The 22646-nt window shown below is 46.2% G+C and overlaps 1 protein-coding gene across 8 annotated transcripts in view; it reads left to right on the forward strand.

The window, feature by feature from the left end:
- Nucleotides 1-22646, forward strand: part of LOC127063536 (RNA binding protein fox-1 homolog 2) — a 77800-nt gene that overhangs the window by 37467 nt on the left and 17687 nt on the right. For 7 of the 8 annotated variants that reach the window (XM_050993478.1, XM_050993479.1, XM_050993473.1 and 4 more), the window contains 6 exons: nucleotides 957-1244; nucleotides 2144-2407; nucleotides 2495-2548; nucleotides 11915-12007; nucleotides 16734-16788; nucleotides 18167-18187. In XM_050993478.1, coding sequence (XP_050849435.1) covers nucleotides 960-1244; nucleotides 2144-2407; nucleotides 2495-2548; nucleotides 11915-12007; nucleotides 16734-16788; nucleotides 18167-18187 — 772 coding nt within the window. In that variant the 5' untranslated portion in view covers nucleotides 957-959. The remainder of the gene's footprint in view (nucleotides 1-956; nucleotides 1245-2143; nucleotides 2408-2494; nucleotides 2549-11914; nucleotides 12008-16733; nucleotides 16789-18166; nucleotides 18188-22646) is intronic. The other variant, XM_050993481.1, reaches the window with a different exon arrangement.

The following is a 22646-nucleotide window of genomic DNA, read 5'->3' on the forward strand; positions in this document are numbered from 1 at the left end:
TGGAAGGGTGACGTATGCGTGCTAACCATCTCAATTATTTAATTCCGCGACGCGCACGGATGCAGGGACAACGGCAACGAGAACGCGAAAATCGTCGCTACTCCCTGCAGATGGAACGGTCTCTTTCTTTTTCTTTTTTTTTTTTTCTTTTTTCTCGTGCTCTTCGCTCTCGAGCAAACGCACCGAGAGCACCCTTTAGATTTATTCGCCTTCTATGCCAATTTGCATACTCGCGACTCGCGCGGTTTCTTCGTGCGCGACCCGAACGGATAGCCGACGATGATACGAGACGAACTGACCGTGTTCGTCGTCGTCCTTCTAATCTCGTTTAGGCGAACGTGCTTCTCGTTAATTCGCGTTGCGAGAACATTCGACGTCCGGGAAAAGTACCGAACTGGTCTTCTCGCGAGGATGTCTTTCCTCGTGCTGCGTACCTTCGATCGCAACGAGACCGAGCAAATCGAAAGGACCGCTACGAGGCTAAATGCGCCAGACGCGTAGATGCGAGTGCGCGAGCGCGAGAGAGAGAGAGAGAAAAGTCACGGAAGCTCGACCTTACGGTGATTTATCGCGACTAATTTATTCCAACGAGTACTTCCCTGCTCGAGCTCGAGCGGCTATTTAGAGAGCGATTTTCCAGACGCGATCGTTTCTCGAGGGAGAAGCGCAAAGTGGAAAGAGTCGAGAGAAGACGAACCGGCGCGCTCGGATGTATACCTAGGTATTTAGAGGGAAAGCGAACGGTCGGACACGTGGTCTCTCTCTCTCTCTCTACGGAGGAAAAATCTCGACGTTTATTCATCGATGGAAGCTCGCCAAAAGCCTCGTCCTCGCGACGGTCACGGCGAGCTTCTCTGCTAGGTCTCGCTACTCGAGCTAATCGTAATCCCGGGTCGTTGTCCTTCGCCGAATCGAGCGGAAGGACGAACGTTGATCGAGGAATTTGTCGGTTGCAGCACATGGTGCAGACAGGAATGGCTGCGCCGTACGGTGGGGGTGTCTTCCCGCCGCCGGTAAACGGCGTCGCGGGCGTCGTGGGGGCGGCCGGGGCAGCGGGCGAGGTGAAAGCTCCCCCGTCGGTGCAGGTGAAGGAGGACAACAGCGGAGCGGGTCAGCAGGCACCACCGAGCGGAGCACAGGTAGCGGCACCGACCAGTGGACCCCATCCTACGGCACAGGGGGCACCGACGGCAGCCAGTTTCAGCCCGCCTCCGCCGCCGAACGGCGTCGATCAGCAGGCGATCGTGAGTATCGAGGTTCGCTCGAGGAACCAAATCCTCGAGGAAATTTTCATGCGTTTTTACCGAGGATCGTCGTTGATTAGGCGCCGAGAAACGACGCCGTAAACCTACCACGCTCGTCGCTCGCTCGCTTCGTCCGTTCGCTTCGGTCGCGCTTCCTTTCCGACGCCGGGATTTCGACTCGACGGCGCGAGACGCCTCGTTGCGATACGCTACTTACCCTCTTCGATGCGGCCTCCTTATCGCTCTCGTTCGCTTTACTCTTCGCACTTACGCGCAACGTCGTCCCCGATGCCGGTTTCTCGCGAGCTTTCGAAACGACGTATCGCCGTTTCGACGAACGATATCGCTCGCATCCGAACACCATATTCCTGCTACGTTTTTACTCTTTCGTTGTTCGGTTACGCGGTTACGAGGTCGGATCGGCGTCTTCTTGCCCTTAACGAACGCCTTCGTTCGCCCTCGATCGACCGAGGAGCCGCGCGTTCTAACGGTTCCTCTCCTAGGCGTACGTTCGACCCGATAGGAATCTACGTATTATCTACGCAGCCCCGAGCATATCCGAATGGACTTTAGATATTATCGTCACGTTGTACGCGAACTCGGACGTAACGCTTGATATTCTCTCGACGCTCGCGGCCGAGGAAGCACCGCGCGTTGCTTCGGGCTCGTTAGTAGTCGGAGCGCGATAAGCTCGGCGTACCGCTCCGGCTGACCACTTTCAGCCGTACACCACTCGTTCGACGTTCGCGGCCCGTCCGACTTTGTCCGCGTATAGAGAGTCGGTGTCACGCCTCTCGAAAAACGCGACAGTTATTTAAAGGCGAACGCGCGCGAATAAGATTTAGACGGGCGGACGATAAAGAGCCCACATTTATCTCCGATCGTTTATCTCCGAACAGTCGGAGGTGTTTCAGGCGGCGGTGGCCGCAGCAGCGGCAGCGGCCGCGAGCGGAGGCGGACAACAAGCCGCGACCACGCAAGGAGGAAACGAGACGAACCCGGAAGGAGCCGTCGATGCGGGATCTCTCGTCCCGGTGACCTCGGGCGCCACGACACCAGCGACCGTGACGCAGGCCGCGGATCTGAAGGGCCAGCCTAAACGCCTTCACGTCAGCAATATACCCTTTCGTTTCCGAGACCCCGATTTGAGGGCGATGTTCGGGGTGAGTGTTCGGGGAGAACAACGTCCCCCCCCCCATATTCCTCGACTCTCGATTCCTATTTTTCTTTCCTTTTTACGTTTGTTGCAGCAATTCGGCCCGATCCTCGACGTGGAAATCATTTTTAACGAGAGAGGAAGCAAGGTAAGCTCACGTCGATCTATAGGCTGCGAGCCACCCCTTTCAACCCGTCCTCGGACATTTAATTCTATCGTTCTTGTTCGTTGAGGGGAACAGCGACGTCGATCGATCTCTCAAACGCGATTGCTCTCATTTTCGTTCGACGTTCGACGCGCTCGACTTTGAAGATTTTCTCGTCGACTTTGTTCCCTTCTCTCTCGGATCGCCGATAGATCGATCGACGTTTCGGGAAAGGTGCAGCGCCGCCGCAACTAGCCACGTTTTTCGATCAAAGTCTCTCCCGTCGAGGGAGAGAGAGAGAGAGAAATAAAGGGCTAGCTCGCGGCTCTGCATCTCCTCGCTGCTTATCCTTCTTCTTTTTCAGCGCGTTGGCAACGCTCTCGTCGCTCGGTCGTCTCGGAATCGCGAAAGCGAACGGGGCTAACGAGTCGCCGACGTTTCGAAAATCGGTGCTAGTTGGGTAAACGCGTAGGTAGTGCAAGCGGATCGAAGGGAGAACGAAAGGGGTTTCGCACGGTGCCGCGGAAACGGTTATGTAAATAGCTTTCAATATGGATGACAGAGGTCTGGATAAGATCCGCAGTAATAGATCGTGCCGACAGGCGGCATCCGGTGAGCCTGCATACTCAGCGTCTTTGCGTCAAGTACACACGAGTGCACTTCATCAACTTCCCGCGGAGGGTTCGGCTTTACCAACTGGACGACGACGACGACGACAACGACGACGACGACGACGACGACGACTCGCCGATCGATTCGCGCTCTTTCGAATTTTTCGTTTCCTTCCCCTTTCGATCCTCGCCGTCGCCCTCGTACCCTTTGGGATTTTTCTCTAGATCGTCCGACTTACGTTCTGGTAATATTCTACCGGCACGGTGGAGAAAGCCGATAGCGACCCGACGATAGGACAAATCGCCTTGGATTATGAATAGTCACGAGAGTAATGGTCGCTTGTAACTCTTAAACGCGTCTTATTATTTTGATCGTTCGTTTGCAGTTGTAATCGTGTTACTCACGCGACCAACTTTGTTCTCTCCCTCTCCATCTCCGTGCCTTCCCGTCGAGAGAAAACGTGTGTAACGAATCGTGCAAAGCTCGCATTCTAAATTTGTCTTCTCTTCGCGTTAGCTTACGATTATTATTACCTCGTCTTTCCTTCGGTGCGTGAATTTAATCTCGAGCGAATGTAGGAAACGATCTACTTCTATCCCTCTCTCCCTCTCTCCGGTGAGCGAGGTTGAGCTCGATCTTCTCGCGAAATGGCGTCCCACGAGGACGACGACGTAAAATCATCCGAGTTTGGTTTCGCCGTCGCGTCGAAATCGCTTTTGCCGGATCCTCCCTCGGGGCAACGAGGCTAGGCGAAAGATTAAGCGAATCGGAAGTTTAGAAAAGGCAATCATACTTATTAGCCGTAGATTAAAGAGCCGAGTAACGCTCGAATAAGCTTCCGTCGGAGCAACGGGCGCGACGATCTCGAACAGGAAGTCCGAAAGCGGGGTACGTCCGTACTCGTAACGACCAATCACCGAAGCGAATATTGAACGCAAAGTGGTCCACTTCCACGTTCCGCCTCTCTCAGGAAGTTCTCTCGGGCGGTGGGGAGATTAATTAAATTCCCGTGCAACCGGTCCGCCCTTATCTTCCTGCTCGATCCTTCTCCACGTACTCACGGAGAAATCCTTCGTTTCCTCCTTCGCGCGAGCTTCTCGACGAGTCGATCGAAAGGTAGAATCTCGGACCGATTTCGGCTTTCGACTTTCGAGACGACGATAGCGACGATCGGTTGTAATCGATTCAAACGATATCTATATTTCTTTCGATTTATCTTTAAGAGAGCGTTGCCATCGCATCCTACGATATATATTTTTACGTATTTTAACCATTTTTGTTTCTATCGCCTTTGTAAACCGCACGATCGATCGAACTTTGAAGTTGGTTGTAAACTTGGGTATCTGTAACGTTTTATCTTTAATCGCTATTAGAGTCATTCTCTTGCATTTTACAAAGGCTCGCAGAGTAACGCATCTATATTTTTAAGAGTGTCAGAGTTTACACGAGTACGAAAGGTAGCGAGAAAGAGAGGGAGAGACAGAAAGATCGTACGTTTGCGCGTGTGCTTGGCTGTTTGCGTGTTTCTGTGTGCGTGCGCCAAGAGTGAGGGAAGGAGAAAGAGAAAGAAGGACATTTTTTTCGAAAGCTTCGTCAATGTAAATGGAATGTGGCATCCCTAATGAAGCGCAGCATTTGAAAAAAAATATATATATATAAACGTAATTCCGAAGAGGAAAAGAGCATAGAGAGCAAGCGCGACGAGATCCAACGCGAGTCCGAGAGAATCGCCCTTTTTATTTGTTTTCGTTTGTTTCGAATCGAACCGGTGAAGGAACGGGGAAAGAACGCGGAGAGGAGAGTCGTTCCGTCGCGCTTGCCCTCTCGATTTCGCGTATGTGCTCCGGTGACACGACACGCACGCGTATGTATATATATATATATATATATATATATATATATATACATATGTAGTATATAACCAATGGCGTTAGTTCTCTCGTAGTTGTTAGACGAGCTGTTGCATTTTTACTAGCTAGCCTTCCGCATTTTATCGTTATTTAGTTCCCATTGGTTATACTCGATAGAATCGATCGTAGCGCCTCGTACGACGTGCTCGTTCGAAAGGTACAAAAAAAGTACAAAACGAAAAAGACGTACGACGAGTACGCTGAACGTATCGGAACTTTTCGAAACTGTAATGACTTTCGAACGAGCTATTACGGACGTATGGCGATTCCGGTCGAGCGTTACTTCCGCTCGCCAAGGAAAAATTCTCGGGAGATGCTGCCCATTTGATTTGATGAAACTTTGTCGCACCTCTGTTACCAATTCTATTCTCCGAATTCACAAAATCCGATATTCTCGAGCCCGATCCTTACGAGTTTCGAGAAATTGTCGTTGGATCCAAAGTACGAAGGACGAGAGAAAATAAGTAGACGACAGAGAACAGTGATATCTAGTAATATCTTCGTTTCCAAGTGCGGATCGACCAACTGTTTCAATTTTTCAATTTCCTCGCTCCATATTTTTTTCTTTTCCTTTTCCATCGCGATCGCCGAGCCTCGACTAATCCACTTGCAACGTGACCAGCATGATACGTACATATATAATATACTGCATTTAGCAAAACTCATGTGTGTGTGTGTGTGTGCTATGTATATTTATATACATACATATATATATACACATGTATACACATTTTATATATATATATATATGTATATATATATATTTACACGCGCACTATACCCGTCGCATAGATATGTGCGCATATACACGTTATAATACGAAAGGTATCTCTATATCTGACTGTTACAATCATTATTATTATATTATTACTATTATTATATGTAAATAGTAGTCGCACGCTTTTTTATAGGTGAGTGGAAGGTATAACGAGAGGCCAATGCTTTTACTTTTTTCCCCATTTTCTTTTTTTTTCTTTTCCTTTTCTCTCTCTTTTTCTTTTTTTTTTCTTTTTCTTTCTTTTTTCTTTTTTTTTTATGATCACGTATGTGTCTTAGAATAGAGAACGCTGCTTTCGATTTTACCGTCGTTCGGCGGATCGCATTTTATATTCTCTCGAATCCTCCTTCGAAAGGCTCGTCCGGCTACGTCTTCTTCACTTGGATCCTCGTCCGATCTTGAAAAACGTCGTTGTCCATGAAACTCGAGGAAACGGCCAAAAAGAATGTTCTCGAAACTCTGAATTTCCCTCATTCGACACACATTATTATCCTGTAGGACACTGTTTGTTAAAGGAAAGAAAGAAAGAGTATAGGAGAACGGACACGAAGAGAGAGAGAGAGAGAGAGCGAGAGAGAGAGAGAGAGAGAGTAAGACAGACGAAGGAAAGGAGGAAAGAAAAAAGGGAAATCTCTCGTGCACCATCCACGGAGAAATTGATACTTTTGATCTCGTTAGTCTTTCTTCTTTCCTCGCTTTCGATTCTCCTTCCCTCCTCTCTCTCTCTCTTTCTCTCTCTCTCTTTTTCTCTCTCTTTCGTGTATGTGTATATACAGACATACACTAATATATAATCTTGAATCTCTCGTATTGTTTTGTGCGCTTTTATATCGTTGTTTGGCAGCTTCGGTCACACTACTTCGAGTACTTTTCAATTTCCTGCTCTTTCTACTCATCCACTTTTCGAACGAAAATACTCCTTCCATATTTTACTTTTACCGTCCTTTAAAAGAGAGCCGTGCGCAGATTCGCGAAAGGTCGGAGAGTAACGATCGAACGTAACGGGAATTGTGCGCGCTCCGAGCGCTCCTCTTCGTTATCTCGCGCTGGTAGGCTTTGTTTTTCGACCTGGTAAAAAAAGCGATAATAAGAGAGAAAGAGATAAAAGCAAAAAAAATAAATAAAAGAGAAGAAACACGGGCGCGTACTTTTCAACGTCCGCGAAATTCTTTTCCTTTTCTTCGTCGTTTCCTTCTTCTTTGATACGTTTCGACGATAATGGTTCGACGATCGCGCCCCCACCAAGGGAAAAAGAAAAGAGAGAAAATATTGGATTTTCTTTTCAACGAGAAAGCACATCGACGTTTCAAGCTCTTTCACTATCCCCTTTCCCGTCCAATTCTCATTTCCAAAAAATTCTCCTGCCGTGTTAGCACTCACTGTATAGCGCATATAATATCTATACTTACATAACAACACGGTTGATTAATTGTTTGACTTGATTGTTCATTGAATATAGTTGTCTCTTCTGAAACACACGCACACGCTCACACACCCGGTCGACGCGAAAGTAGTGTTAATATCTTTTTATTCTGTCTTGCTATGTTTCGCACCTCACTGTTAATTAATTGGGTAATTATTGTTATTCGCCACGCTCTTACGTGTAAGCGCGGATATACGGGATGCTCGGACACGCATACGCACACGCGCGTCTCTCTCGAAAAAAGAAATTTGTTCGCTCGCTCGATTCGTTTCTTTTTCCATTTAATTTCTATTCAAAGTTAATCGCGCCGAATAAGGTTTCTTACGCAGAGAGAGAGAGAGAGAGAGAGGGAGAGAGGGAGAGGGAGAGGGAGAGAGAGAGAGAGAACGAGTGAGTGAGAGCGAGATTGAGAGAAAGAAAGAGCGGGGGAGGTTGAACGAAGAGAAATAATAGAAGATTTTTGTAGTAGCGGGGGCTGATCGATAACAACGAGCGTTCGCGATTCCGAGTCACTCTGGTCGTTGGCTTCGTTGATGCTGGTAGTAGTTGTAGTAATTGTGACAATAACAGTAATAATAATCGTAATTATGATGATAGTAATAATAACAGTAAATATAATGGCTCTCCAGATTAATCAACGATTAATCCAATTGTAAGTAATCGTCATCGCTACTCTTTTCACACGGCCCCGGTGTACGCGTATACCTGGGCATACGTGCATATATATATATATATATGTGTGTGTGTGTGTGTGTATATTTGCGATCGTTTGGCATCGGCCACGCGCGCGTCGTCGATGGACACTGTTTACGATCGTTCTATCGCAGGATATAAGAATATCGAGCGAAAGAAAGGAAAAAACAAAGACGTACTACGACGTCCCTTTTTCCGCGATACGATACGCGTCGTAATCCGTACGATCGCAGCCGCTGATCATTCGCTCGGTCGATAAGGAATGTTTATCAACGTTGGTACTTTGTTGTATTGCGTTACGAATGCCGAGACCTTTTCCTCCTATCTCGGGCACTGATGCAACAGATATATATGCCGCAATGTGCAAGTGCAATATTTTCGCTCTCTGGTTATAAATTTATTACGCTCTTTGTACCTATTCTTCTTTTATTCCACCTTAATTTTTTCTCCCTTCTCTCCATTTTTTTTCTTTCACATTTTTTATCTTTTATTATCGCTATCTCGCTTTTTTTTCCTCAACTTACGTAGGAGGATGAACTTTGACGAATACTTGGAGTACCTGCACGCCGGATGTGTCGACATTTGTTTCTCTTTTCTTACCAGTATTATTATTATTATTATTATTATTATTACTACTACATTATTACTATTATTATTACTACTACATTATTACTATTATTATTATTACAACGACATCGTTACTTTATCGTTACTTTATTACTCACTCACTCACCTACCTACCTACTTACTTACTTAATTACTTACTTACTTACGTACGTACGTACGTACTTATTTATCGTTTCACCCGAGCTTGCATGAGCAGTCATATTTACCACATGCGTGTAACTATTCGCTTTCTTCTTTTAAACGGAATGAATTCGTTAGTAGTGAGGCAATGAGAGCCCGTATGTCCGGCGACGATAGAGAAAAAAATCGTTGTTGTAACATTGATTAATTTCATTTAATATGCGGTAGTCTTTATGTATAATCACGTATATAATACATATATCTCAGCGATTGTTACATTCGAACGTATCTACGTATATGTATAACGTGCAGTAGAATGGCGGGGGCTTGAGAAGGAGAGAATTGCTGTGCCTGATCTGTAGTCGGACCTTTTCCACTTTGCTGGAGAAAACGTCTGGTAATCGATCACGGTTGAGGTAGCAATTAATCGTCTCGAGAACGACTGCGGACGATCCAACGATAGAGTCCCTTTTTTCCGCGGGAAAAAGAAACCTCGTATCCCCTTTGCAAGCGTTATTACTATAAACGGGTATTACGTGCTTATAGACGCGCGGATACGTGTTATTCTCGAACGTTTCGATCTTTTTTCTAAGGGAAAAAGAAAGGTGGGCGAGATTAGGAGTACGTTTAAAATTCCACGTTCCTTCGATTTTATCGCGGAATTGGCTCTGAGAAAAGGAGCGATACGATCGAGCGAAACTCGCGCCTCGGCCCGTATATTCGTATCGACGGTTAATACTCGCGGGTGCGGCGATCGTACGTTTTCTCGACTATTTTTCTTTTTTTTGTCTTTTCTCTTCTTTTCCTTTCTCATCTTTTCTCTTCTTTTATCTTGTTCTTCTTTTACCGCGAGAAGAATCTCCTCGGCCTCTCTCCCTCTCTCTCTCTCTCCGTTTCCTCGTCTTTCCTACCTCTCGTCGCAACGCCTTCGCGTCGTTATTATTTATTGCGAGGCCACGCTCTCGAATCAGATGGCCGTCGTCGTCGCACGGTCCGAGGAAATATTTATCAAAGTTTGCCGCACGCACGGTACGGGGAGTGATAAAAAATTCATAGGACGACGTGCGCGGGTGCGCGAGATGCCGTGCGAGATGCCGTGCAAGATGACGATCTCCGGAATAATAATAATAATAATAATAATAATAATCGAGACGCGCGTATCGCTCCTTTCCGACTTTTTCCAAAGGCGCTCGCGCGCGCGCTTTAAAAGAGATCGCGCTCGAGCCGACCGAGTCGGTCAACGGTTCGGGGTCTAATCGTTCGGAGAGTGGAGCGTGCCGAAGAAGCGCCGTAGATTGATTTTCTCTTGGATTTTCTCAAGGATATGCCGGTACCACCCACCACGAGCCGCAATTTTCCAAAGACCGATAAGACCTTTAAAGGAGGTTCTCGAATCGCGCTCGATCTCCCGTCACGAGAGCTCCTAGCTTTTCTACCTCTTGACGTACAAAATGCGGCTGCCTGGAAGAAGGGAAAGAGAGAGGGAGAGAAAGAGAAAGAGAAAGGCTTTATCTCGCTGGTCGCAGCAGGGGCTGAAAATAGCCGTGAAAAAAGCTCCGACATTAAGGCGATGGCGAAGCACGACAAGAGGGTCCGCGCGAATACGATGTCCGTGTAAATTTCCGTTGAAAGAGCTACGCGGAATTGTCATTATTTTCTTTCGACTCGTCCCCTTTGAAAGATCGCTCAAAATTTTCGCGTACAGAGACAAGGAAGGAAAAGTCGAAGGCAACTTTGTCTAAATTCTCGGGAAATTGTTACCATGTCGGAGACGCGGGATAGGCGTGAGAAAAAGCGAGCTCGTTTATTATGCATGGAATATGTAAAGTATGCGATCACGAAGCGCGAACGTCGCGACGTCGTCACGACGCGCCACCGTTCCGACGTTCAAAAATATCGATTATTATCGGTTTCGCGAGATGCCGGTCAAGGTGACTTTTAACGTTTTACCTACCATCGTCCTTCTTATTCCTTTCTCGCGCCATCTCTCCGATCCGTGGAATTACTTTGCGCAACCCCGCCGTTCGTCTCGGAGGTGGATAGAGAGAGAGAGAGAGAGAGAAGCTGCGTCTCGATTCGTTGGACTTAATAAGATTCGTCGAAAGCAGGAGCGAGCATCTCGCGATATCGGTGCGGCAATTACGAGGAGGAAAGTCGATTATCTCGGACTCTCTCTCTATCCCTCTTCTCTTGCGCCGTCTTCCATTCCCGTGGGAAGAAGGCAAACGTTCGGTAGGATCAGCCGCTCCTATCTCCTTTTAAAGCTACAAGCGCGAAAAGACTTTTCCGTTTTCGACGTCCAACCCACGTCCAACTTTGTAGGAAAAAGGAATTTATCGACTTTATTCTTTATCCCTTCTTTCCTCCTTCTTTTTACTTTTTCTCTCCTTCCTCGAGATAAGGTCGAGATAAGGAAATTAGAAAAACCAAAGATCGATCTCTCGTTGCTTCGCCCGACCCATTTACGATCGCGGTGTGAGCGTGTCGAGATCGATTTTTCTTATCGTTCGATATATAGTTACGTATTATTAGGATCGATCGATCGAACCTAGAGCACACACACGACACGACGTAAAGTACACCGTCGAGCGCGCCGTTCGCCAGCATCTCCGTTCTTTTCCTGGCAGCTCCTGCCTAGATCATCGTCCAACGATTATCGTCCTGGTGATGACCCATCTTTGCCTCGCATTTTTTTTTCGTTTCTTTTCCTTTTTTTTCCCCTTTCGTTTTCTTCGTTTTTATTATTTCTCTCTCTGGTACACGCACCCCCGCTCGGTACAAGGAAGAATCTGTTACTCGAACGATATGACGATTATCACAATGACATGACACGATACGATATGATTATATGATATGGTATGATATGACAATGAGATGATTAATGTGACCATGACCATGATTTTACCATAATTTTACATTTACTTATTTGTTGCACGTTGTTTGGTGCGTCTCCGTAAGCAGTATGAGGCGCTCGCAGATCTCCGCTGGTATTTCGACATTTCGATCTTTGAGTATCTTCGAGCAAATCGATGCGTACTTGCGCGAGAATTGGAAAGTCCCTTTACGAGATAGAGATGCGCGCGTGTATGCGCACGGAGGATACGCGAAAGTGCGAAATGTCGAGCCAGCCAGTCGGCTACTTGCGAAGCGCTGGCAGTCTGTAAGTTGAGTTTAATGCATGTTGTTTTGTCTGTCCTTGCATGCAGGGATTCGGTTTTGTAACATTCGCAAATAGTGCTGACGCGGACCGGGCACGTGAGAGGCTACACGGCACCGTGGTTGAGGGCAGAAAGATTGAGGTGTGCATGAACTTTCTTATACTTATACAATACATACATACAGAAAATTTTATATCTACATTATAATATATATATGTGTGTATATGTACACACGTGTACACACACACATATATATATATTACACGCGCACAAACACTCGAAATACATATATATATACACACAAACATATATATATATATATATGTATCTATATATAATCATATAAGTATACATTTATATACGTGCATATATTCGTACGCGTATCGCCTTCGAATTTGGCATAAAGTGTATCTTTGTTTTCAGGAACCGAGAGACGCTGGAAAGCGCGCGTTTATCGCGTTCTACAGATTCGAACGTTCCGCGCGCTTTCCAGTACGTCAAGAAAAAATGAGAAACTCGATCGAAGGCGTCTACGATCGTTTTTGCCGTTTTTTCTTTTTTATCTCAAAATCGCGTCGAATGATTTTCCTTATCTTCTTCTTTCCTTTTTTCTTTTTATCTTTTTCTTTCAAACAAAACCGCTTTCCTCGTCTACGTAGTCGAATCGATCGTGATTCGATTTTTGCCAATCATTCGATGCGATACGAGTGTCGTGAGTGTGAGGCATAGAAAGAAAGAAGTGAGAAAGACGGAGAGAAAGAGCGCGCGCGCGAGAGAGAGAGAGAGAGAGAGTGAGAGTGGAGGAGAGAAAGAAAGGATGAAAGAGAAAGAATGATGATAGAAGAAAGAGGTAAGGAACGAAAGGGATCGTAGGGAGAGAACGATCGTTTTCGTTCTTTCCTCATTCGCGATCGTCCTTGCCGTATGACATTTTAGAATTTTTGTAAACTCAAAGGACGCTCGCGAATAGTTTTTCTAGTCGTAAAAGATAATTTTTAAGACGATTTAGAAGGCACGTTAGAGCGTACCAAATTGCAATTTTCGATACGACGAATACGCTTTCGAGAGAATACGTTCTCGTTATCTCGACGACGAACGGTTCTTGAAAGTCCTCTCGTCGTTTTCGAAACACTTTCGACGGAGTTTGCGATCTACGCGAGATGCAATTTTGTGGTTTTTCGGAAAAGAGAGACAAGTTTCATAAGGAGCGAACAACGGACGACGAAGTTGTAGCTTGCGATTCGAAAAAAATATAGGATGCGCGAGGGCGTGCAAAAAATAGAGGAACGAGCTCTCTAAGCGCGAACACGCGGTAATATTTCGCGAGTACTACGAGTATAGTTTTTAAATGTTAAACGTTTAACGTTGCTTTCCTCGAACTCCGATTAACTTTCTAAAGTCCGAATTTCGTATTGCCATCTCGAATACCATTTTCCACGCGGGAAATCGGATTCGAGTTATTCGTCTATCGAAGGATCGTTTAAACGCTACTATTTTCAAGGGTCTCGATAACTTTAATCCTCGATCTCCGTACATGGTTCAAATTCCGTCGAGGGCAAAGAGCGAACGCGCGAGATACCGATTTGCGAAACGTTCGTAAACTCGTACGATTGATAAAGGAAGAGGCGGAGAAGGTTGAGAGAAACGGAGAGAGAGAGAGAGGGAAAGAGAGAGAGAGGAGGGAGGGGGATATTGCGCGATCCGACGACGTTCGTCGAGCTTTGATCGCGAAACCAAGCGGATGCTTGTCGTCGCTCGCTACGTGGTAGACCACGGAGTGGATGTAGGAGGTGAACTACGTTCTATCGTTGCGTTAATACCAAACAACGGCGGTTTCGATCGAAGTTAATCGTTGGTGCCTGAAGGAACACGTTGCTCCTTCTCTCTCTGTCTCTCTCTCTCTCGCTCGCTCGCTCGCTCGCTCACGCCCTTATTCGTCTCAAATTATTCGCGCGAACGCAGTTGCGTCCCTTCGATAGCGATCTCAATGTATTCGCGACGTTGATTACGTTCGAAGGACGAATCTCATTCGTTATCTCTATTCGTACGAATCGGTATCTCCGACGTTCCCGTATATCGAGAATGGAGAATACTTTATAGGGCAATCCGCCAAAGTGGACGATTTCCGTTAGACCTTTAAACTTTATCGTCGGTCAATTTTATCTACGATCGAGAATGGGCATTATGTGCGCCAATAACGAAATCGGTTTCACGATTGTTACGTCCACGGTTATCACGTCCACGTTGGTCGTATCGCCGATGAAGTGAAACTTACGACGACGTTGAAGGGGTGGAAGCGCAACGGTTTAAGAAATTACGAATAAACCGATGAAAAAGATTCATCTCATTCGAAGAAAAAATCAAAAATATTATGTCTTACGCAGATCTCTTGAGAAAAGAAACGAACAAAGATGGGAAAGAATAAAGAGAAAAATTAAAATGCGAGATTTGAGAGAAAAAGCGAGTTAGAGAGAGAGAGAGAAAGAGATCGAACTAGAGATAAAACGAGACAAATCGATCGCGTTCGATCGCAGTATTAGGATAGATCGATCGAGAAATAGAGTAATGGGCGAACGCCGGTCGAGGACACTGAGGAGGCTACTGAAAAATCAAACCTCGCAAAGTGTCCAAAAAGGTAAGGAACAATACGAAAACTTTACGAAATCTCGAAAAACTTATAGCAGACGATAAAATACGATAGAAGAGACGAACGAGAGTAACGATAAGAAAAAAAAGAAAAAAACGAACGAACAAAAACATCAATAATAAGCTCGCACTGGCCGCTCTCTCGCGCGTCGATAGATAAGGCCAAAATTGTACGTACATCGAACGGTCGACCTTCTTCGAAGCAACGCTACGTGCACGTGTTTTTCTTTGACAGATACACGATATTTTCTTTTCACCTTCACTTTTCCGCAAAAAAAAAAGAAAAAGAAAAAAAACGAAAGCGAGGGACGCGTCTCTTCTTGTCTTTTCTTTTTTCTCGTCTCGTTTCTTTTTTCTTTCTTCTTTTTTTTCGTTTTGATATTTTCATAGCATTCGATTCGTTGGAACGAGGTACGGGTGCCGATCGATTCGCTCGAATACTCTCGAACGCTTGGCAAAGGAGAGATCGACGACGGATCCTTTCGTAGGGACGAGGGAAGAGAACGTCAGACGGACCACGTAGATGGTACGTGGAGGGTCGTTTTCGTATCGTAGTTCGCTGTCGCCGCTCGTTCGTCGGTCCTCGTAGGTGCAACCGAGCGGGTACGCGGGTAAAAACGTTCTTTCTCCATTTTCGTGTCGTAACGTGCGACGTGCGATTTATCTTCTACGTTCCGTTAGAAATTCGAGGAAACGAACGTCGTTATTCGGCGAATAAGAAAAAAGCCGTAAGGGAGGACGAGCGTAGACCGGTTCGTAAATGCATACATAGATCGGCTTCCGGCATCGACGATGAATACGTTAGCAGGTAACGTCGTCGTTCGACCTCAACGAAGCTCGAGTTTTCTTACTTAGCAAGTCAAATTCGGCCGGAGGTCTCGCGCTCTCTCGTGCTCCTCCCTCGCTTCAACGAGGAAGGCCGCGGCGCGGTTAGTTTTCGATCAGGCAATTTACCATCAAGTACCCTTAACGAGATTCGAAATCGGCCGCCCCATTATTTTCATCGCGATCGACTTCTGCTTCCTCCCGTTATATAGATTTAAACGCGTTAAAGACTCTTTGCGATTTCGCGATCTCCTTTCGCCCAAGCGATCGAAAACGTCTCGATGCGACGATCGGACCAACGAGACGATGCCCGTCTCTTTCGTACGTCGTACTCGTTCCGCTCGAACATCTCGCTCGATCGGCCTTCTTAGATCGAAAATTGTCGCTTCTCTTCGAATCGTTCGCCTTTAACGTTTTCGAGTCACGGCCTTTTACTTCTGCTCGAACGAAGCTTCACCAACGACAACGCCATCGTTATTTTCAACGCGACGTCTCTTTCGATCGAACATTAAATTCGACGATCGCAAATTTTCCGACCGAGGAGCGTATCCTTGGACCGGACGAATCTCTCGTTTCTTCTTTTTTTTCTTTTCTTTCTTTTTTTCTTTTTTTTTCTTTTTTCTCTTCCCCCCGAGTAATTTATACTCGCGTCGACGTATGTAAGATCAGAGTCGTTTATCTGTTATCTCTTCGAGAAAGGTGGAAGAAACGCGAAGCTCTGCTGCTGGATACACGTTTTCGACGTCGGAAATTCGGTTAAGAGAGGTTCTTTTCGTTGCAGGTTCTCTGCGTATTCCCGATGCCAATGTAACGTTACCTTGAAATCAGATTTTACGCGGTAAGCGGCAAGGAGGACGCTTTATCTTCGAGATCGTTTTGGAAATAAGAAGAAAGGATAATCCGTTGTCCGAATTCAAGGAAAGAGCTTCGCGTCGCGTCGCGTCGCGTCGCGTCGCGTCGGTCGGCGCGCGTCGAGGATACAAAGTCGGGCGAAACGTTGGGCAGTTTCAACTTCCTTGTTAGAATTTGATTTCTCTCTCGTCCCTCGAGAGAGAGAGAGAGAGAGAGAGACTCGACGCGCGACCGAAGCATATCGGTTTCATGTCGTTCGAACTCGGATCGATGCACATTGATCCGTCCATCGTTAAAGCCCGCTCGGGCGATTTACGTCGAAGGGACTCGTTACGATTTTGTGCATCGATCGAACGCGTTCTCTCCTTATGTATATTCGACTCGTGCGCGCCCGTTGAAACTATTTCAACGACGATGCCTCGGCTCTTTCCAACGTCGGATAGAATTTTCTGGTAGTCCAGCGAAGTGCGCGCGAGTCGAAACCGCTTACCCTGCCGCTAAAGAGTTAAGAACATTTCTAATGCGACCTTTTATATCCCGACAGGTGAACAATGCAACGGCGAGGGTGCAGACGAAAAAGCCACCGACGGTACCCAACGGTAGGTCAAAACTACGTAAACAAACATACGTCACGATAAATACCAAGCTTCATCGTCCTCTCTGCGAACGTAACGCGACTCGCAAGGTTAATCAGCGTTATAAATAATTAAACGATCGCGTTGACGTCGCACTGCCAAGTGTTTCTTCATTCGTACGTGTCGCCGTTTAATTATAATCTCGCTCGACGACGTATAGACGCGTTTTTCCATTCGCGATAGAAGTTCGATCGTTCGTTCTTCGAGAAGTAAAAATTATCGGCGCGTACTCGGACGTCGCTCTCAATTCCTCGTGCACGCGCGCTCGACTCCAAAATCGGCCGATTTTACGATCGGGGTCGTTCCAGCCGGGACCAAGTTCGAGGAGACAGAAATTTATCCGCGGACCCGGAGGGGTATCCCTATAAAGGGTATCCCGATCGAATCGAAGGGAAGTTTCCTTTCCCGTACTCGGGAAGAGGTACGCCAGGCGTACGAGCGGTACTCGGGCGACGATCGATCGATGGCTGCTAATTTTATTATCTCTCGGGTACCTTCTCTATCGGGCCATCGGTCGTCTATTTCTCTCCTCGTAAGGTCTCTAGGGACTAGGAAGGCAACCGGGGATGTCGTAAAAGGACCGCGCGCATCTAATTATAGTACCATTCGTCCAATTTATCGATCGCACCGCTTCCCTCGTAAGGCGCGCGCGAAGGAGAGATCGAGAGCTCGCGCTTTCGACGTCGAAACTCGTAGTTCGCCCTTTCTCGCTCTTTCGCCAAGATCCACCGCGACGCGATAACTTTAAACCGGCCCTTCTCGCGTGGGCCAATCCTATAGTTTCAGTCCTATAGGAAAGGAAGAAAGGAAGGAGGGAAGAGCTCGTAGAAAACTGCTCGTCGGACGTGGGTGGGGGGGGATCGTCGTCGACGTCGAGGCCGTCAGAAATTCGTCCAAAAGGAAACGGAAAACTCGTATAATTCGCCACCTTCCGTTTCGTCGTCGCGAGTCGTTTCGCCGAGAGATACGGAAGGCTAGGGGTCACGCGATAGTACGATCAATCGAGGGCTACGATTATCTCGAACGGCTTCGACCTCCACGCGTCGAAGCGAGAGCTTTCGCCGTTGCTACGCTTCCCAACGCGGCGACAGCCTCCGGCGCGGCGCGGCCTCGCGATCTCGAAATTGCCTCGAATTCGATGGCAATTAATCGATCCGATACGTCGAATACGTCCAACATGTCGAATATGTCGAACGCGTCGAACGCGCAAACGATTCGCCGATCGGTAACGCGACTCGCGCGAGCGTCGTGCCTTTCGCAAACGTTGACTCGTAAAGTCACGTCAGTCGTGAAGGACGAGCGAGAAAGAAAATAAAAGGAGATAAACTCTTTTCTGTTGCAGTTTGCGTACAGTGGCCAGAGGGTAGGTGCATCCACGACGTGCCCGAGTCGGCACTGCTGATTCTCTACTACGAGATCCGTGAAAATTGCCACGGATTTTCGTGAAGGCGACCTATAGACAAAAAAAGACAAGGCAACGACGCTAATGAGACGACGAAAGAACGGTGTAGAAAACGACTCGAAAAACGAAACACGCCTACACGTACACGCGCGCGCGCGCGCACCCACCCATCCACACACACACACACGTACACGTACACGCACGCACGAAACAAAAATAAGAAAAAGTCTTCTCGCGCGACCAAGTGACCGAAAAGACGCAACCGCGAAAGACAATATGAATCTTGAAACGATACATAAATTTTCTTCGTATCGCTAAACGGGAAAGAAAGAAAAAGATATGTATATCGATCGGAGGGAAGAGAAAAGTTTGCAACACAGAGCCGCCACATACCACGACCAAGCCAAAAAAAACAGCCACGAATATGTTATAGATAAAAGCCAGAGAGAGGAAAATAGGGGCAAAACGTACTTACTTGTTTCTTCTTCGTCGACTTTTTTGCGGTAGAAACGTAGCGATAATCCGCGGCGCGGGGCATATGTCTTTTTTATCGATGATTTCGCATTACCTCGATGACGGGGAGAAAGGTACAAGAAACGAAGGAAAAAAGGAAAAACACCGACCGGTCCTCGGCTCGATCGGCTTTTTTCTCTTATCGCGTCTCGCCCTTCTTGCTCTCTTTTTTTCTTTTCTTTTTTTTTTTTTTTTTGTTTTGTTTTTCTTTAGTTTCTCGTTCTCTTTTCGAGCCTACGTACGTGTATCCGTACTCGCGCAGTACTTGGTTACGATCGATTCTTTCTTGGATGTATGTCCCGTTGGACATACGCTTGGGCGTACGATAGATCCATCTTTTATCCGATTTCTCTTCTCGCATATTTTTCTTAAAAGAGTCATTACGATGGTAAACGAGCGTGGGTTCAAGGCGCGATGCGTAAGAGCGGCGTTTAAAACGGTCAGCGATTAAAGGCGGATTAACGAGACGTTTCTATCGAGAAGAAAAGAAAGTACAACCGTGCGATAATATCTTTCTGTCCTCAGTCGCTAGTCGGTTTAAGGAAAACCAAAAATACTCTTCTTTATAATTAAACAATCTTATCGATCTTTGCGCGATCCGCCAAGATTTTAGAAAGCTCCTTATACGTAACGATATTGTAACAGGGTATTTTTTTAATCGTAGCAATGCCATTTTTTAAATAGGTACTCTAAGAACGCGGATGATGGGTGTGTGTGTGCGTGTATATATATATATATATACATGCATACATACATATATATTTTTATAGGTATACACGCGTTATCGAAAACAGCGCAACGACGACGTCATTTTACGTATACGCGTATCGTTGATCGACGTTCGCTCGAACGTTCCGTCGCCTTTGCAAAATCGGAGACGTCGTCGTAGCCGCTTTTTCCTACAGGGTATACGAATTTTCCATTTTCCTAGAGAATATTTTTCATCTCAATAACTTTCGATTACCGAGAACGAGAATTATCATTGCTCGTTTTTTATAACGATAATCATACCGCAAAAATATACCAACTTTATCGGAGGGTCGCTTTTTGTTCGCGATTTGTTATTTTTTAGCATTAGTCTAGCATTACGTTAATACAGCGCACTGAATTATTAGCGAGTATTGTAAAGAACTCGCATTCCATTGTGATAAGCTAACTATAACTTGAGAGAGAGAGAGAGAGAGAGAGAGAGAGAAAGAGTGTGTGTGAGGGAGAGAGGTATGTGTACGGGAATCTTGGTTAAATTATTTTTAAGTAGGTAATTACTCAAGGACGATCGATCGAAGAGAATACGCGACGTCGTGCAAGACAAACGGATAAGAAGCGAGTCGATGAACGGATCTGCAAGAAACGTATGGGTCTTTGCGAGACATTACGAAGGAAAATGGTTACGCATCTTGCACAAGCGCCGACAAAAGTCTTAAGATTGAAGGAGAGCGAAAGAAAGCAACAACGACGAAGCGAAGGAGAAATTGCGAAATTCGAAAAAGAACAAAATCAGAATGGATCGTTCTTCGAGCGGCGTGAACTAACGAATTTTTAGCGCTTTTCACCAATCCTAGATTTCGCGAATTTCTTTCGCGATAATTCGTGATTCGTAATAATTCGTGAAATGATTTTCAATTATAGCCGACGATATCACCTCGGGCCATTTCTCCATTGCTCTTTCCCCTTTTTTTTCTCTTTTGTTTCGCAGAATCTGCGAAAAATGTCTTTTATCTTCGCAGGTGTAAGTGGTAGGACTTCCTCAAACCCTCTTATATATATATACACTTTCGATCGATGTACCGAGAAATCGTTTTACGGAAAGAAAAAGAAAAGCAAGGGCGTTTTATCGCTCAGGAGGTCCGAGGGCGTCTACGAAGGCTTTTCTTTTCGCTTAGTTTCCGCGCCTAGTATTTATTACGTACGTGACGATTTGTAGGAGAAAAGCTTCACCGATTAGAACGATTCGTTCGATCAAAGTGAAAAAGATTTCGAAACGAAGACGAAAGAAAAAGAAAATAGCGCGTCGAGTGTATTCTCGGAAAGAATTCGTTAGACAGTTCGCGCGAGACGTCCGTCTCAACGTTTTCTATCGTGCGATTCTCGAGGACGTTCTACGCGCTTCGTCCCTCTCGACCCATCGAGGAGGAGAGTTCCCACATTCTTACCGTGCTCACGCATTCTCTCTTCGTTAGCAAACGCCGATTTCGAATATATATGCACAGACACACATCTACCTATGTACGATAAATAGCCACGCACGCACGCACGCACACGATTCTCGAATAACTTCTTTTATGGCGAACGATACGTGGCCAAAGTCTCCGAGAAGCTTCTTCCTCTTTGAACAAAAGAAACCACTTACGATCCCTCGTCCGTTGCGACAACGAAAGTAAAAGAGAAAGATAACGAAAGGAAAGAGGATAAACGACGAAAAAGTTAACGGACGGAACGTAAGAAGAGGACGACGTTGCCAGAGAGGAAGGCGTCGAAGAAAATTTGCGCGACGTTTAGCCGATTTCTTCCCGGGAAAGACGAGATCGGAAGAGGAAGAAAAAAGTACGCCCTTGTCGACCAAAAGCCGAGAGGAGGAGGAAGAAGTTACAGGGCCGAAAGGAGTTAAAAAAATAAGGTCAGCACTGACGACAAAGTAACCAAAAAAAAAAAAAAATAAAATAAAAAAGAAAAAACAGACACGGGCATGGAAAAGGAAGCGCGCGAGAATGCCTAGATTAACGGGGGAGGGAGGGGGGAGGGGAAGGGTAAATATATACGAACCGAACGCGATCCGATCCGCGCGTAGCTTCTCTCACTCTTTCTTTCGCCTCGTTCTTCCTCGTCTTTTCTCTTTTCCTTCTCCCGCTCTCGTCTCGACCTCTCCTTCTCGATCGCATCGAAATCTCTCCTGTCGTATCGAAGAAGCAAACGAATAGGAAGATGAAAGATCGATAAGTAGAGAGAGAGGGGGGGGGAGGGGGCGAGGAAGAGGGTAGGAAAAGGACACGAGCATCTTCCAACGATCGATCCATGTCGAAAAGCATCTTACACGTATCACCAGCCACCGTTCTCTTCGACTCGCCCCTTTCCTTCCGCCATTCCGACCCTCGGTCCCTTGTGAGAATCTCGCCTGGTAGCTTTTAGTCTAGGGCTCTCTCTGTCCAGTGGTAAAAGCATGAGGTATTTTCGTATGTGATAATTCGTATGATTTATTAATTATCGTATTTACCATTAACCCACATCGCCTTTCTATGTTCCCTCGAAACGTTATCCCGATCCGTGGGCTCTTTCTCTCTCGCTTCCCAACCGAAACTATCTCCGCTTTCCAGCTCCCTTTCGACGTCGAATCTTTCGTTACGCTCGGTCGTGGCGCGCCAACGTTTCGCTTCTTTCCAAGACGTCTCGTAGCTCGATACTCGTTACGAGATTAGCGCGAAGAAAATCGCGTATCGTTTCTCGGCCACTTTCGGACGTACGTATGGGACAAACGTATCTATATCGCGATACCTTTGACGATGACTCCGAGACGACACGGGATCGCTACGAAAACGCGACGCGGCTCGAGACTCGAATAATTTTAGCGACGAAAGTAAGAAACGCGACGCGCGGTTCTTTTCCTCCTTTCGATTCGTCCGATCGATCATCCTTCCCATCCTTCAAGCTCTTCTCTTTTCGCATCTCATACGTATATATGTATGTGTAGATAACACATACGTACATAAATACGTACGTACGTACCTACATAGATATACATATGTATATTCATCTAATACGTTCGCTCTCAACATGCATATATATATGTATATTGTATAGATTTTTAAATTGTTACTATTACACAATATATAATCACGGTAATGCGCCACATATTCACTGGTTGATGACTGTCTCGTTGACAAAGGCCCGTACCTTGCCTGTGGTTGTGCTT

Source organism: Vespula vulgaris, chromosome 4, assembly GCF_905475345.1.
Source record: "Vespula vulgaris chromosome 4, iyVesVulg1.1, whole genome shotgun sequence".
Lineage (NCBI taxonomy): Eukaryota > Metazoa > Arthropoda > Insecta > Hymenoptera > Vespidae > Vespula > Vespula vulgaris.